Raw genomic sequence first — 17,023 nt, forward strand, 5'->3', positions numbered from 1 at the left:
GTTGAACACACTTATTTTGAAAATGTTCCTGTCTGGTCCGTATTCGCCAGGTCCCCACTGTCTTTTATGCGTCTCCCTCTTTTCAAAGCTTCATTTCACCCCTCTCATGGGTAGACCAGCCCAGTTGCCTGTTGGTGCCTGCCCGGCTATGCCCTGCCGCCCAAGCCCCCCAGGCTGAGCAGGTGAGCCACGTGCTCCCGGATCTGCCTGGTTCTCACCCCATACACGATGGGGTTGAGCATGGGCGGCACCACGACATAGAGGTTGGCCAGGGAGATGAGAACGTGCAGAGGAACGTGTTGGCCGAATCGGTGCGCTAGGAAGGAGAAGAAGGCCGGCGTGTAAAACATGGCGATGACGCAGAGGTGGGAGCCGCAGGTGTGCAGAGCCTTGGGGGAGGCACGCGGGGATGGCAGCCCCCAGAGGCACCTTAAGATCAGCACGTAGGAGACAGCAATAGAGATGGCGTCCAAGCCAGCTGAAAGGAAGCCAGCAGCTACCCCGTACCAGATGTTGACGGAGATGTCAGCACAGGCCAAGCGGGCCACACCAATGTGCTCACAGTAGGTGTGGGGCATGACGTTGTGCCCACAGTAGGGCAGCCGCTTGAGGAGGAAGATGGCAGGAAACATGATGCAGAAACTCCTGATTAATGCCACCACGCCAACTTTCCCCACGACGGAGCGTGTCAGGACGGCCGTGTATCGCAGGGGGTCACAAATGGCGATGTACCGATCAAAGGCCATCGCCAGTAAAATGGCCGACTCTGCCACAAAAATGAAATAGATGGAGAACATCTGCGCCAGGCAGCCACTGAAAGAGATCTGGGTGGACAGAGACCAGAGGACACCGAGGGTTTTGGGCACGGTGGCAGTGGACAACAGCAGGTCGCACACTGCCAGCATGCACAAGAAGATGTACATGGGCTCATGGAGGCTGCGCTCCTTCACGATGGTGACCAGCAGGACCGAGTTCCCAAGAAGGGCAGCAGAGTACATCATGCAGAGTGGCATGGAGATCCAGGTGTGAGACTTCTCCATCCCAGGTATCCCCACCAAGATGAAGAATGTGGGGTGTGATCCAGACAGATTGGGTGCCGACATGACTCGATGCAACACTTTGTGTTGTTTCTCGCTTGCAGGAGCTGTGTAACGGTAGGAAGAAAGGCTCTAAGAGCAGCTGAACTACACCCAGGATACAAAGGGGGAGCTGAACTCATGATTAGCATTGCTCATGGCACAGACACTTAAACTTCTGAACCACATCTTATCTGAAAGTGTTAAATATTGGGCAATGTGCTCCATCAGGGTTCCCCTCCACTGTTCAGGTTTCCTCATCTCAGCTAGGTACTGTCATTTCTGCTGTTTGAGTCTTTGAAATAAGGAAAGTCTTCTGCCTGCAACTGCCTGCAGCTGCTGGGAACTAGAGCAAAATATATAGGAGATTCACTCTTGAAATAGTGATCACATAAATGCTTCTCTGGTTGACATACTTGGATGTCACCACCATTTATGCTGCAATTGAGAAATCTCCACGGTTGGAAATACAGTAAGGAAAATTCTCTGCTCTCCCATGACTGCCACAAAGAAGGCATGTGCACTGCTCATCCTGCTCTGGGACACCCAGCGTTAGTGACTCAGAGCTGCTTGAAAGCTGCCTACCAAATCAGGACGCAAGGAGCTTCATAGAATCACAGAATGGTTTGGGTTAGAAGGGACCTCAAAGCCCATCTAGTTCCAACCCCCTGCCATGGGCAGGGACACCCTCCACTAGCCCAGCTTGCCCAAAGCCCCATCCAACCTGGCCTTGAACACTGCCAGGGAGCCAGGGGCAGCCACAGCTTCTCGGGGCACCCTGTGCCAGGGCCTCAGCACCCTCACAGGGAAGGATTTCTTCCTAAGCTTGGTTCAGTCCTGTCCTTCTTGGGACTTTGCCTGCCTGTATCAAGCCCTCCAAAAGATCTGCCTCTGTAACTGTGCAAGCTCACTCCACCAAGAGCAAGGCGAGTGAAAGGCAGGGGAGAACCTCTTTCATCCCAAAAGCTCTGCTTTGTAAAAGCCCCAGACAGCAGTGTCCCATCACCCAGGTATCTGGAGAAATTCTCTTGTCAGATATGCAAAGAGACAAAATTAAAAGCCGCCAGCAGCAGGGCATTATCAAAATGTGCAGGGTCTAAAAGGGGGATTTGCAGTGCATGGGGAGCAACCGGCTGCATGTCCGGGGCTGCCACCTCATGCTTTATGTCCATGGAGCATGAACCAGGGCTCTGAGCTGCTGCTCAATTGCCAGGTTCTATTGAGCCAGTGAAAAATAAATGATGAAACCTTCTGAACTCCCTGGCACCGAGGACTACTGTTTCAGAGAATACGGAAAATTTACAGTCAAACTTCTGTCCTAGCTCCCACCCAGTGCGCTTTAAGTATTAGAGGAACACAAGTCCATTCTCGCTCCAAGTGAAATCCCTTTACATCCACTATGTCTGGAAGAACTGAGCAGGAGGAGCATGCTCCTTCCATCCCTTTGAGAAACACATTGCCCAGCGCCCTCCCTGACACGCTTAGGCAGGGAGTTTGGGATAACGCAGCCAGAACTGCTGCCAGGAAATGTTTACCTATCTCTGGCAGTGGTATCACACAATAAATCCTGCAGGGACCCCTACCATCTCCTCATATCTCTAATCCACCTCTACCTCGCCAAACCCAGTTGAAACAAGAGCGCCATGACCCGGCCAACTCACCCACCTCCGGTGCCAGCGATGGGATCCATCTCAGCCGGAGCCTGATCCTGGCTATTTACACTGTGTCCGGAGAGCGTCCTGGGGCACCGCAGGGCACGCATGACAGTGCTCATACCCCGGCGCAGGTGGCGAAGAGCATCAGGGACACCACCAGTTCATTTTCCCTGGGTGTTTCCTACAACTGCGCTAATTGGGTGGGGATTGCACAAGCCCAGCAGACCTTCAGGTTGTCCCTGAAGCAACCCTGGTGAATCACAGAATCATAGAATCACCCCATCACTCGTCACCACCCCGGCCTCAGTAACTTCTGCAAAATTCATTGCCTGGTCCTGGATCCCGGAGGGGTTCCCAGGGCCATGCATGAGCCAGCCTGGGGCAAGCGGGGACCTGTCGATCAGGTGTGAGTTTTACCTCGTCCTTGTCCCTACACTGACAGTGCTTTGGGACCAGCACCTGGTTTAGCTTTCTGTGAACCACGATGGAGGGGACATTGGGAGCTCTGAGCTAGAGATCAGCAGATATTCCTGCTATAAACCTTTTAGCTGATTTTGTCCTCGTTTCTGATTTTAGAAGAGAGCGGTGGATTTACTGTTCTTCCTCCAGAAACCGGCAGAGGCGCTGAGCAGACTGTGCCGTGGGGCCAGGGCAACTGCAATCAGCAGCTTCCTGATGGCCACGACCCTTCGGGGGAGCTGTCAGGGACCTTTGGGGACCGGGAGGGACCTCTAGCACATGAGAGCAAACCAGTCAACCAATAACTCCGTCCAGGCTGCTGAGTTACCTTCTCATTTTAGACAGGACAGCTTACAAGGATGTGTTATTTGTTATCTGCCTGTCTGTGTAGTGGGGATTTTTATTAATTAACTAGCATTTGCAAAGACATTATGATGATGGAGGTGAGATGAAGTAAAATCATTAAGCTTTGCTACTCTAATTTATTACCCACAGAGCTCTGTGGACGAAGAACAATTAATAAAGCACCATTGTTCTTAAACAGCAATAAAAATGAATGCAAATGTGGTACTTTAACTCAGAACACTCAAGGCTTTGTTCACGATGAAATCTGTGCTTCTCTCTGTCTATTCAGCAAAGCATTCAAGTACAGCTGAAGAGCATTTTCCTTCAAAGCATATGCTTGGAGCTTGACTCAGCACAAACCCGAAGCATGATCTCCGCTTCGGGCGCAGGCTTGACTCCTTCTCAGTGCACATAAGGATGAAAACTGCCCACGCATTCACTGAGGACAGAGGAGTGTTTCTTACAGTGACTCCACTGACTTCCACTTATCTCCCAAAGTTTTTGAGATTTCATTTACTTTTTGCATTTGCTGTGTGGATGCTGTGAAAAAACTTCAGTAAAATCCCTTCCTCCTCTCCAGGAAAAGGTCCTCGCAATCCAAACATGCCTACAATAGCCTACCACATCAACTGAGCTAAAAAAAAAAAAATAGATCTTTCAAGAGTGAGAAATTAAATACAAAGTACAGAAGTTCTGGTTTCACAGCTCGTGTGAGTTATTAAGCTAACATTTTAACCACATTAGAAATATAAATCTTCCTGATCAGCTGGCTAATATCCCATTATGCATGCCCCTTCGGACGTTAATTGCCAAGCTGGTGATTCATTGACTCGGGGACATTTGCCTGCCGTTTGCTCCCTGACCTGGCCACCACATCCATCCAAGGAGCAGAGCAGCGCAAGGGCTGTCAGTTTAAAACTGCCTCCTCGGTTGTATAAAACTGTTCCTGGAAACCCAGAGAAGCAGAAGGATCGATGAAATGCACTCATCTGGTGCACTGACCCACACCCCATCCCCACCAAGCTGGCTGCTGAAATAAAGGTGAACGGCGGGTGCCTGCAGGAATGCATCGCCCCTGGGGGAGGACCCCTGAGCGCTGAGGACCACTCACTGGAGGAACATCACCCCAGGCAGTGACCTCGCACACAGGCCAGCACTCTCCTGTTATTGCCGTTCCTTACCCATTTCCCATTGTTCACACTTGGCTTGGAAGCAATTTGGAGGCAGGTCTTTTGTTTTGCATTCGTGCAGCACCCGCCCAGGGAGATCCTGCCTCCCACCAGCTCCACGATGAAGATGATGATGGCACAAGACTCCTGGGCATTTACAAAAGGGTGCCTTCTCAGGACCGTGCTCGGGCTCATGCCACCTCCGAGCACACGCGCCCATTTTGGCTGCACTGCCGTTGTGCTCAGAGTTAAGCACATGCCTCAGTTCATCGCTGAGGAGAGCCCAAAGAGGGGAAGCGGTGAAGAAGGTGGCAGAAATGACCGCATGAGTTAAAGGCGTGTAACAGAGACACCAGTGAGCAATATTGTTCTTTAATATTGACAAATTCAGGCAGCAGCTCAGCTGTTATTAGAGCTGGCCAAAAGGCTTTCAGGAGAAAACTCTTCAGCATCAGGTTGCTTTGTCAACAAGTTCTCGTCTTCAGGTAGGAAGGCAGGGCTGGAGGAGACCCGAATCGGCGAACAAGTCTCTTGCAGTCACGAGCTGCCTCGCATCTCGCCCCTGCCTCCGAACCTGCGCTCACCCCTGTGACAGCTGCTGTGCAGCTTCTCCAGGTCCTCCGTGCCCTGAAGACCTTAAAGCATCTGTTTCAGTCTAAATGTATTCATGTGCTGCCTATAACGACTTGCTCTGTGACACATTTTCTTTCTCACAGCTCTGTCTCCTATCAGAAATCACACGGACCGCTCCGTGTAAATACTCTTTATTTTGCTAAGAAAGCCAACACAAACACCAATGTTTTGAGGACGTTAAAAAAAATCCAACGATATGAGCAGCTTTTGTAACCAGCTCTGTTATCATCACTGTTAAGCAAACAGCTTTTAACGAACAGACTTTCATTTCCCTTGTGCCTGTCACAGGGTTCCCACCTTTGATGAAATCAGGAAAAAAAAAAACCAAAGAAAAAAAAAAAAGAAATGTGTTGAAAGAGTTGAGAACCTTTTGGGGTTTTTTGATCTGAAATTGTGAATGTCTTTCTTCCCCTTTTATTTTGAAGTTGTAGCAGCGTTACTGGGATGGCTGGAGCAGAGCAGGGTTTTGGCTGCTGTATCGGTGTCATCTCCTGCGTCATTCAGCTGCGAACAAGCCCGGACCGAGAGCACTCGTTGCTGCTGCTCTCAATCAGGGATGTTGGGCTGGATCGGCCCCAACCAGAGCCCTCAGCGACCTGCTGGCTCCCAGCCCTGATGCAGGGCATGAGACTTTGTGGAGCCTGGAGCCAGGGAAAGCCATTCCCTGGCATCTCCAGGGTCACCAGCCCCTCCAAGGAGGCACCTCCGAGGTCCAGGCGTGCGGCACTGGCTGCCTTCGAGGCGGCTTCCCCACCGCGGGCAGGTCTGAAACGGCTTTGCAGCACAGTCAGGCTGCGGGCTTGGCAAGTGCGCTCCACCCTTTTGGCCAGGCAAAAAAGGATGTTCTGCAGAAATGGCTGGATGGTCTGCTCCTTCTTGTGACTATCGACATGAACACACCAGACCTTCCTTCAGGTCTCACAGCTGATGCAGGGTCAGAGCATCCCAGCTCCTGACATTGCTGCGAGAGCTGGACTGCAGAGCGTGGGCCCTCAGAAAGGGCTCCCTAATTGCTGCATTCGAGACTTTGGTTGGTGCCTGGAGGAGGAAGAGTTATACTGGTCAGACCCAAGGAAGCCTCTGAGCTCAGGAGGGGACCAAAAAGTGCCCAGCCCCCGTGCCTCAGAGTGGTGTGTAAAAGAGAAGTGCGGCCGACAGTAGGCATGATGCGGAGAGGAGAAGCAAGCGTTTGTGCCAGCATCCCACCCAGTAAAACACGAAGGAAAGGATGAAGGAAAGGTCACTGGGCTCTGGCGCATTGCCTCCTCTTCCTCATCCCAGAGCTTCTCCCCACCGGAAGGGAAACTGCTGCCCCAGCTTTGAAGGATACTGGTGGTTTAGTGCGTCACAACCTCTCCACGCCACCAGAGCCAGAGGAGCTCATGGAGGGGCAGCAGTGGGACCTCTTCAATGCCGCACGTTGGCCAAGCCAGGGCTGGGCAGGGAGCAGGCTCAGCCGCTCCCAGGAGAACAGACACGCTGAGACCCGCCGCAGCCGTCTCTGCTCTCTGGGGCCCTGAGCAAGCACCAAGAGCATCGCCTACTCGGAGTCAACAGCAACTCACACTGCAATTTTTGCAATGGGTGTCAGAAGCCTTGGCATTGAACAGCCGAGCCAGAATGGCCATCAGGACTCGGCTGTCAGGACGAGAAGACAGATGGGTCCCATCTGAGTGTGCGCTGCCCACCAAGTCAATGCTATGCAGAGCGCTGGGCAAAAGGGCCTTGTGCTTTGGCAGATGACAGCCTTGCTGTGACTCTTCCATGGGACCGAGAAGCTCCAGCCATGCGGGAACAGCCCATTCCTGCTGTAGCCCAGCCTGCGGGAACCAGAAGACTCCTGACAGGACTGTGGCTGCTGGGGTCAGAGTCTCCACAGTCCTCCATATTATAACGACGCAGCAAAAACCCCCCTCGAAAGTGGTGCAGAGCACACCGGCCCTCCAGCAGAGACCTGAAATTCTGGGAAGCTTCCCCCTGAGGTCTCCAGTGCTGCCTGCACTCCCTTCTCCCCGCAGGTCTTTATGTCCCTGGGACACTTTAGCAGTGGTGGTGCTCGCTGCAGTGAGATGAGAGTCTCTCCTCTTTCTGGCCTTGCCACTCACGAGATTCACCGAAGCAGAGGCAGCAGAGGAGTTTGACAGCCTGCGTCGCTGTCTTTGCTGAGGAAGGGCGAGGGAAGGAAGAGGGCTCTCCTTGCTGGTCAGGTTGATGATGAAGTTACAGATGCAGAGAGCTGTCCTCGCTGCTCCTCCAGCAATATATAGCGCTCGCTCTTCATGTTTGCACTGCTTTTCACAACAGTCTGAGGCAGACTGCCCCCGGCTTCAGGTAGAAGAAGGTATTATCGATGCAGCTGGTGCATACACCAATGAGAGGAACAAGAAAAAGTTCAACAAAACAATGCTGGTGTTTAAGGATAAATCAAATGTACAGCAACAAAGTGGTGGGTAATCAGCCAGCCGTATGGGCAGGAAAGGATCTTGAGGTGCAATGTACTTCACACTGAGCACTGCTCAGCAGTGCGATGTTCCTGCAAAGACAGAAAACATCCCTGTGGGATGTGCAGGATGTAGGAGACCATCGTCCCTTCGCACTTGACTCTAGAAGCTTAAATTCAGTTTTGGTCATCATGGTTTAAGCTATATGTTTCCCTTAAACACAGAACAATAAAGACCGTCCCGACCTCACAGGGCTCTTCAGCATGTAAACACCTCCAGCAGCAAGAGGTGCCAGGGTCCCTCAGCAGTGCAAGCTATACCTGTGAAGACGGGGGGGGGGGGGGGGTAGACCACTATCTGTGCCCCGGTAAACAGCACTTTGCCCATCCAGATATGGTTCGTGTACCAGGCTCCGGTCTGATGACCAACGAGGTGTTCACGGTCTAGGCACTGAGATAACAGGTGAAGGAACAAACAGAAACGAAGCTGTAGGACAGCAAACAAAATCAGCAGCAGTAGGCGATGGTAAATCAGCAGATGTAAGAGCCTTGATGCTCCTCAGCTGAACTCAGACCAGTGTCTGCTCAATGGACCATTCAGAGGAAGCATCTCTAGGAGAAACCAGTAGCAATAAAGGGACTGATGACCCAAACCCACGTTTCCAGAAATCCCACCACCCTCAGCTTCCCTTGAACCTCTTGGGCAAACCTGTTCCTCCAGAGTGAGAAGTGCTGCAGCGCTTGGTGCTGCGTTCCAGACCCTGTCCCGTGCCCCCCTGCCCCAGGGCAGCACTCAGCACCGGCTCCGCCAGCCGGGGCAGGGGCAGTCCCCCGTGGGGCAGAAGAGGCGGACCACACGCTCCCGGATCTGCCTTGTCCTCACCCCGTACACGATGGGGTTGAGCATCGGTGGGACCACGACGTAGAGGTTGGCCAGGAGGATGTGAACGTGGCTTGGGATGTGGTGGCCGAACCGATGCGTGAGAAAGGAGAAAAAGGCGGGCACGTAGAACATGAGGATCACGCAGAGGTGGGAGCCGCAGGTGCTCAGGGTTTTGAGACGAGCCTCCGGGGACGGGAGCCGAAAGACGGTCCTAAGGATCAGAGCGTAAGAGACGGCGATGAGCACGACATCCAGGCCGGAGGAGAGAAGAGCCGTTGTCAGCCCGTACCAGATGTTGGCTTTGATGTCGGCGCAGGCCAGGCGGGCGATGCCCATGTGCTCGCAGTAGGTGTGTGGCATGACGTTGTGCCCGCAGTACGGCAGCCGCTTCAGGAGGAAGATGGGTGGGAACATGATGCAGAACCCCCGGACAACGGCAGTCACAGCTATTTTCCCGATCACCGAGGGGGTTAAGGTTGAAGAGTACCGCAGCGGGTCGCAGACGGCCACGTACCGGTCGAACGCCATCGCCAGCAGAACGGACGATTCCACGATGAAGCTGAAATGGGTGAAAAACATCTGTGTAATGCAGGCATCGAAGGAAATTTCCCTGGCACTGAACCAGAAGATCGCCAGCATTTTGGGCACCGTGGTGGTGGAAAGCATGAGGTCAGCAACAGCCAGCATAGCGAGGAAGAGGTACATGGGCTCGTGGAGGCTTCTGTCCGTGATGATGACAAAGAGAAGGACAGAGTTGCCAAACACCGCCGTGATGTACATCAGACAGAAGGGGACGGAGATCCAGATGTGGGACTCCTCCATGCCCGGGATGCCCGTCAGGACAAAGGTGATAGGATCGAAGCTGCTTTCGTTGAGCTCATACATGGTGCTGCAGCGCTCAGTGTCAGCCTGACTCTGCTCTGTGCGAGAGAGAGAAGGGATCAATAACGCCTCTTGAGCCTGGTGTCAGCCCATGGCCACCTACAAGTGTGTACCAATCGGTGCATACAATGTCCTGCTTGCTACTGCCTTCCAGCCTGAGCCGTTTCTGAAGGCCGAGGGGTTAACGCGCTGTGTTTTGCTGTACGAAGCAATCGATTCATTCTTTCCTATCAACCCTACAAACTGCATCCGTAAAAAAAATCTTCTTCTCTGTCCCTCCATCTGCACTGCAAAACAGCCCAGGTCCTTTTCTGTTTCCGCTTTACCCATTGTCACAAAAAAGGCTTGTAAAAGCCATAATTACTTGCCCTGTTGCTGTCAGCAGGCTCTATATCCTGCGTGCACCTGGAAAGCCGTGTGTCTTTGTTAGGACTGTGGGTTTCTTCAGGGAGATGAAATAATGCAATGTCTCACTCTGTTCAGATCAGCGACCAGTTCATTTCTGAGAGCTCCTTGTACAAATTATTAAGACAGGAATAAAAACTATACCAGTACCAACACTGGTAAGTGTCCAGGATGTGGCTGACATTCAACTACCACCTCTGAAGGTTGTGACCACCCCTGAAACTTCTGCCAGACGTTACTCCCGGTATTTCCACTTCGATAAACAAACATGTTCACCTGTTTGCAAACACTGCAAAGTGTTTTTTGTGCCTCTTCCCCATCCCACAGGGATTTCAGAGACCCAAACACCGGCAAACGCCAAGGGGGAAAGGGAAGAGCTAGGCTGGACTTTTGGCCCATGCCCAGACTTCCTGAACGACCTGGAGCAAGTCTCTTACCTGGCAGATTCCCTGCCTTTTCCTTCATTCCTTTTCCTCTCCTTCGTAAAGAGGGGCAAAGACACGGCTGGGCGGCACAGCATGACCTTTGGACAAAGCACCGCTGGCCCAAAACGCGAGGCGACGGGTGCTATCAGGGCAGCCGAGTCACAGGGATACTCTGGAGAGACGCCCCGAGCGCAGACGTCTGCACGGATGCTCAGCCGACACGGGACCTTGCCGGCCTCTGAGCTGTCCCGGTTCCCAAAGTGCCCGAGCTGGGGGCACAGTCCCAGGAAGGGCTGATCAGCCTCAGGGCACTTTTGCAGATTTGGGTAACGCAAACGAGCCGAGGCTGAGGAGTCCCCTGCGGGCGCTTTGCCATGAGAAGGGCTTTGAGGAGAAGGAACGCTGCAGGACTGCTGGTTTCATGTGCCCCCCCCCCCATTTTGCCCGGTTGTAGCCCCACTCCATCCCCCACGTATGCTCCGTCACACACGGCAAAAAGCCTAGGCCAGGGCTGGGATGCAGGAGAATTAGTTTGATTTGGACCAAAGCTAAACCTTCATTCTTCAGAACTGCTTGCAGCCTGTTTTATTTTTATTGCAAACTGCAGGTGTCCAAGTGCAAGACGTGTTTGCATTTCTAAGTGTTTCCATTAAGGATTCTTGTCCTCTATGAACCCAAAGTCCACTGAAACATTGGTCGGTATAGAAAAGATCTTCAGCTCATCACAAATATTTATCCAATTGCCTCTTCCACTTTTAAAACCGTGTAATTTAACCGAGGTGAATAAAGATAGGCTAGGTCTATAACTGTAAATTAAATCAGCCTGGGAACATTCCCAGGCACCAATGCCAGCCGATGCCTGACTGCATCTGGTTTACAAAGCAGTTCGGCAAGACTTTACACCTCCGCTTCTTAGCGATAGGAAAATGTATTTCTTTCACGTGCTGCTTTACTTCCTTTCATTCTTTTCAAACAAGAAAGCATTGCCCCAAACACCAGTGTTTAATATAAAACGACTCACCAAGGGCCAGCCCCAAAGAGGAACGAGGAACCTCAGCCCTGATCAGTGCGGAGCTGCGGGGGAGCGCGAATCCCTGTCTGCGCTGCCGAGGGCCGACGATATGAATCCTTCCCCCTCCCGAATCTCAGAAGGAACATCAGCCCGTTGACTTGTGGAAGTTTAAATTGCTAGTGCATTAAAGATTAACAGCAGTTAGCACTCCCAGGTGAGTCAAGATATTTCCTGCTTTCCCATCATTTGCATTGCAAGTGTTTTTACTCTGTCCCTGCCTGGGCACCGGCTACGTCTCCTGACCGCGGTGAGGACCGGCACAGCACGCCGCCCGAGCAGCGCTCCCAGGCTCCAGAGGAGCATCTCTGATGTCCGGGAGTGTTTTATCCCCCACAGGGTGAAAATTCTCTTGTTATCCGGGTGAAAGCTCCCCAAACAGCCTCATGCTGCCATGCGTCTCTGCGGGAGGAGTTCCTCTCTCTGCCCAGCTCCAGCCCATGGTCAATGATCTACAAATAACAAAGCCTTCGAGTGGCTGCGAGCACAAAGCTGCCTCGATGGCGTTGCAAAACAGAGGAGGCTGCGGAGATTTCTGCCCAGACTGAAGTGCTAGTCTGAACTGGCATCGACTGGAAAAACAGAAACACCGCAGTTGCATAATTTATAACATACTGTTATTGTGAAATATTTTTTAAAGTACATGATGGTGGCAAAAAAAAAAAAAAAAAGCTCTGTCTGTTCAAAGGATGCAAAAAACGAATTAGGTGATCTGAAAATGCTTTGCTTGCAACCAATATGTTGAAGATCCATCAATGCAGCAGAAAAAATGGTCTGAATACATAGGATTGTATGAATTAATGATTTTTTTTTTCATCCCAGGACCAAATCAAAATGATTGAAAGTAATTGCATTTTTTTTGATGAAAACAAAGGAGTATGAATTCTACATAACTTGGCCTGCAATGAAACGTTCATCATTCAGTGATTTCTTGTTTTGTTTCAGTGCTGTAGTGCCTCAGGTTCAGAAATAATACGTGACCGATACAGGCAGACAGAAAAGAGGTGCCTGTCTGGTTTTTAGCAGCCGTGTGTAAATATGGATCATCTCCCCACCCCAAACTGCCCTGCCCTGCCCGTCGTGGGCTGAGCCCTCGCTGCCGGAGCCCCAGATTTTATCGACCTGGAAAACACCCAGCGAGTTTTTGGATGCTGCTGATGCCATTAATAACAGCAATCGGCCCCGCTCCCGCCCGAGCCCCCGCCGATGTGTTTGCTCCGGAAGGTGGATTTGCTTCTGAAATACTGCGGTAATTCCCGATTTAACATCTGCTGCCCGAAGAGAGGCCAGGTCACCGCAGCGCCCGCGGGGATGGGCAGGGAGGACATGGGAATGCCCCCCAGGTCTGGGGGCTGCCCGCGCCCCTGGGGCACCGGTGCCGGTCGGGGGGAATGGACCCTGGAGCCGCGTCGGGGCTTGGGCAGCCCTTGCTGCTGCTGTGGGGTCGGGCAGGAGAAGAGCCATGGTGACGGACACAGCGTGAGGCGCTTGAGGGCATCACAAGGAAACTGTGGGGATGGTCCAACACCCCTGAACATCTCGGTGTTTGCGGGACAAATCTTGAAGGGGGGCTTGTGTGCCAGAAAAGCCACCCGTTTTGTGTCAGACGGTCTGATAATCACCCTCCCGTCAGACAATGCCTCGTGCCTTGGCACCTGCGCGTGCCCGAGATCTTCCCAACCCACGTGGAAAGTTCATCTTCTCAGTGTATGGGTTTTAATTTCCTTTTCATTTCTCTCGCTGTGGTTTCTACAGAACAGAGCTGGCCCAAAGCCTTTCAGACCAAGGAAGAGCTGCTGCACTGCTGAGCTCTCAGAAATGGGCGGGGGGGGAATTTGGATTTCATAGATTTGACATCAGAGGGTATTTTTAAGAAAAGGTGGGGTACCCTGCAGCAACACACTGTTTAAAGAGGAAGCTGAAAATTCAGGTGTCTTCCCAAAAAATGTCTCTCTCCCTACTGCTAGTGAGGAATAACATGTCTCAGGCAGACAGTACAAAAATAGTAAAGCTACACGTTAAAAATGTTTTCTTCTTGCCAAAACCTGTACGCGTAAGGCCAGACACCAGAAAAGAGAAGAGCCTGGGTTGCCCCGAGCATCGCGGGGACCCAGTGATCGGGGGGAACATCCCAGACACCGGTGGGTCCAGCTTGCCCAGCGCGATGCCGGGGCGGGGGGTGCAGCCCAGGCAGCCCGGGCACAACCTGCCCCCCCGCCCCAGAGCCCGGGCTGCCGCCGCGCTCCCACATAATGTCCCAAAGCTGCTGCGCACCAGGCACTAAGCACCACACTGCTGCAGGGGCTGAATTGCCTGCTCCACCTCAGGCACCTGGAATCCCCTTCTTTATACTGAAATTATTTGTTGTCTAGAAAGGAGGAGATGTGCTAACAGCCTGCAAACGTGTGGCAGGTTACTGCGACCTGCTGCCGTCCCTGGGGGAGGCCAGAAACAAAGAACCGGATTTTTTTCTGGGATCAAATACTGGGAAAACATTAGGAAGTTACATTTAGAGGTGAACCATTTCCAGAGGGACTGGAGTCTGCCTCTCTGGGGATTTGAAAATCAGGTTAGACAACACTGATCAGGAATGGCATAAAATCAAAAGCAGAGACAAGCACAAGTCAGAGGTCTCTACTCTGGAAACTCCTATTTTGGCAAGCCAGGCACGGGGAAGGGCAGAGAGGCAAGTGCTCCATGCCAGCCCCTCGCCGTCTCTGTTCGCCAACGCTATCTGACTCTGTCGTGGCACTTGCAGGACGCTGCCTGATGAACCAACTCACCAAAAGCACACGGGTGGCTTTCGAGGCAGGGTCGGGCAGCACCACAACAGCACAGGCTGCATCCAAAGAGCATCACTTCTTGGAGATGTGCACACCTCGGACAACGGAGCCTTTCCCCTACACACAGTGATGAGAGCAATGGTGTAAACATCTGGGGAACAGCAGCTGAAAGCATCAGCGCAACCCCACAGCCAGACATAGTCCAACGTGATCCCGAGGAACTGGCTTGGCTTCTGAAGTTCCCAGAGAAGCTGTGGCTGCCCCTGGCTCCCTGGCAGTGTTCAAGGCCAGGTTGGATGGGGCTTTGGGCAAGCTGGGCTGGTGGAGGGTGTCCCTGCCCATGGCAGGGGTGGCACTGGGTGGGCTGGGAGGTCCCTGCCCACCCAAACCCGGCTGGGGTTCTAACAGCACACTGGGGATCTGTGGAAGCGAGGGCTGATATCCCAAGTGAGTGCCTTGAAACCCACGAGCTACGTGTGGCCGGGCTCCGGTCTGACACAGCCGTTGCCCCCGCGCCAGGCTGGAGGGGCTCGAGCCACGCCGGGGGCTGCAGCAGGGCAGGTCCGCCGGCATCCACACCTCATCCTGCGCGAGCGGTGGACAGGGACGGGTGGACATTGGGGCACAGAACCTGCCTGTGTTTTTCTGGTTCTTCCCCTCCACTCTAACGACAGAACAGAAACGGCTGCTGTAAATGCAGAGGCTTCACCCACCCGGCCGCAGGCAGCAGCGCCTGCACCACCTTGTCCCCCGCAGCTGGCAGAGAAATAGGGCACAGTCAGGGAACGCTGTCTGCAGCGAGAGATGAATAGCGCCTGAAACTGCTCATTTTCCTCCAATGCTGCCTGAAATGACTAGTTCAGGGAGAGATATTTTAAGTTAAGTGAGTTTAATCTGTCTCAAACATTCATGTGCCTATATGGAAGAAGGTTGTGTTTGCTTTCCAAGCTTTGCCCTTGAAAAATGACACCCCAAATTACGTCCTCTGTCATATTCAAACAAACCACAGTTTTAAAAAAACAAAGGGTAATCTTGCCAGCAGTAAATGGGAATTATATTTATTCCAGAAACTATTGGGCAGTCATTTATTTCAGCTCTTCAAAACCTTTTGGTAGCTAAAGTATTTCTAATCAAGCACAACAGTAACCTTATTTTACAGAGTAATGTAAAATTTTTTCATGTGAAACACTGGGGTTTTTTAATATTCCCATTTTGTTTCTCTGAAATCTGGTATGGCAAACTATGGAACGAGGGAGTACACAACCTCTTCCCACTCCCTTGAATTTGCTGTTTTCCTTTTCCTGCAGCCACGTGTCACCGGGACGGCGCAGGGCTGCACTGCACACCCAGCAGCGACGCGCCACTGCAGCTGGCTTCAGCCTCAATAACACCGAATTAATGTTCTTTTCACTCATTCCTTAATATAATTGTTAAATTCCTTGCCCGGCAGGAACTGCAGAGTCTACAGCAACAGGGGAATTCAAAAAGATGCCACGAAAAGGAGTTGTCTCCGAGATCTGGCTCCTGACTAAAGCCCATCGACCCAGTGGCAGGGACGGACAGAGGCATCCTGCACGGCGGGCGTGAGAGGCTGCTCCGGCGGAGGGCTCACCGTGGGTGCTGCACCCCAAACTCCTCACCCCCAGACTCGTGGGGGGTCCCTAGGAGGGCTCCTGGGCCCCGACTCACTCCGGCAGCACCTACTACGGCGTTTAAGGACACTTCTCTGTGTCCCTGGCAAGGCAGATTCACAGTTCATGCGCTTTCCTACAGATGTATCCGTGGTGCAAACTGCAACCAGGAGAAAACGTGCCTGAGGAACACAGATCCTGCCTCCCCGTTTTCAAGCATTTCCAGAAACCTGGAGACCAACAACCTCTTCCTTGCTCTGCACCTCCTGCTGCCACCAGACCTGTGTATGGGTGCAAAGTGCTGCCAAGCCCCGGCTGCGGTCACTGCGGTGTCAGCATCTCTCAGCAGCTCGGCTGTCAGCACCGAGCAAGCCGTCTTCCTCCAGCATCCACTATGGAGCACTGGAGCTTGGTCTTAGCCGGACACGGGGCCAGAGGACACCAAGGCATGATGCCAAGCAAAGCAACGTCTCCTCCAGCAACTCACTCTCCAAAGGCAGCTCTGGGAAACACCTGGGCTAAACAAACGCAACCATCTCCTTCTCTGGAGCACATTCAAAACCCATTGGTGAGCCTTGGTTGTGTCCAGAGCCCCACTCCTGTTGCAACGCACGGAATAAAGCTCCAGATGAGCCATCCCAGGCAGCTACGGCTCCTCGTACAAGCCTGGCAGGCTCAGCTGGTGTCTGCCGTGTCTGCACCGAGGGCTGTTAGCTGATGGACGCAGCTGCAGTACAGAAACGGGCTCCGTTCTGCCTTACCCACTGCAGGGAATATCTTCCAGATCAATATTATTTTAGTTCACAGCCCTTTAATTCGGGATGAGCTTTGGCCTCCTGCCCGACACAGCGCGCTCTGAACACGTTCCCGGCACACTATGCTCTCAGCAGCAAAGCCCAGGATTTATTTCGTGCAGCCCCTGTGCTCCTCATCCTCGTAGGTGCCCCCTGGATGGACGTGCACGGCCATGGGGGTGCACGGGGCTCCAACGGCCCCGCAGCCAGCGAGGGGACAGAGTCGAGGAGCATGCAGGATGCACATGAGCCCCCACAGAGCCCGAGTCCATTGTTCCCCCGAGCACCCCCCCACCAAGCCTGGCCAGCACTGGGGCTCGGCGCTGCCTCCCCATCGCTGCACAGTCGGACACGCACATGCAGCGCTCCGGTGC

The 17,023-nt window shown here is 52.9% G+C and overlaps 2 protein-coding genes across 4 annotated transcripts; both read right to left on the reverse strand.

Moving 5' to 3' along the window:
* Positions 1-146: 146 nt before the first annotated feature.
* LOC129206605 (olfactory receptor 52B2-like) lies at positions 147-1,109 on the reverse strand. The gene has a single exon (XM_054826160.1). The coding sequence runs from the start codon at positions 1,101-1,103 to the stop codon at positions 147-149; it is 957 nt and encodes a 318-aa protein (XP_054682135.1). The 5' UTR covers positions 1,104-1,109.
* Positions 1,110-6,368: 5,259 nt separating this feature from the next.
* Positions 6,369-11,508, reverse strand: LOC129201931 (olfactory receptor 52B2-like). 3 transcript variants are annotated; one of them, XM_054813926.1, is made up of 3 exons: positions 11,394-11,498; positions 8,661-9,580; positions 6,369-7,870 (listed from the first exon to the last, which is right to left on the reverse strand). In XM_054813926.1, exons 2-3 carry the CDS (start codon positions 9,543-9,545, stop codon positions 7,838-7,840), a joined length of 918 nt encoding a protein of 305 aa, XP_054669901.1. In that variant the 5' UTR covers positions 9,546-9,580; positions 11,394-11,498; the 3' UTR covers positions 6,369-7,837. The 3 variants fall into 3 exon arrangements, with proteins under 3 accessions (XP_054669901.1, XP_054669900.1, XP_054669898.1); XM_054813925.1 differs by lacking the exon at positions 6,369-7,870 and having other exon boundaries at positions 8,571-9,575; positions 11,394-11,508; XM_054813923.1 differs by lacking the exon at positions 6,369-7,870 and having other exon boundaries at positions 8,571-9,580.
* Positions 11,509-17,023: the final 5,515 nt, after the last annotated feature.

This window comes from Grus americana, chromosome 1, assembly GCF_028858705.1.
Source record: "Grus americana isolate bGruAme1 chromosome 1, bGruAme1.mat, whole genome shotgun sequence".
Lineage (NCBI taxonomy): Eukaryota > Metazoa > Chordata > Aves > Gruiformes > Gruidae > Grus > Grus americana.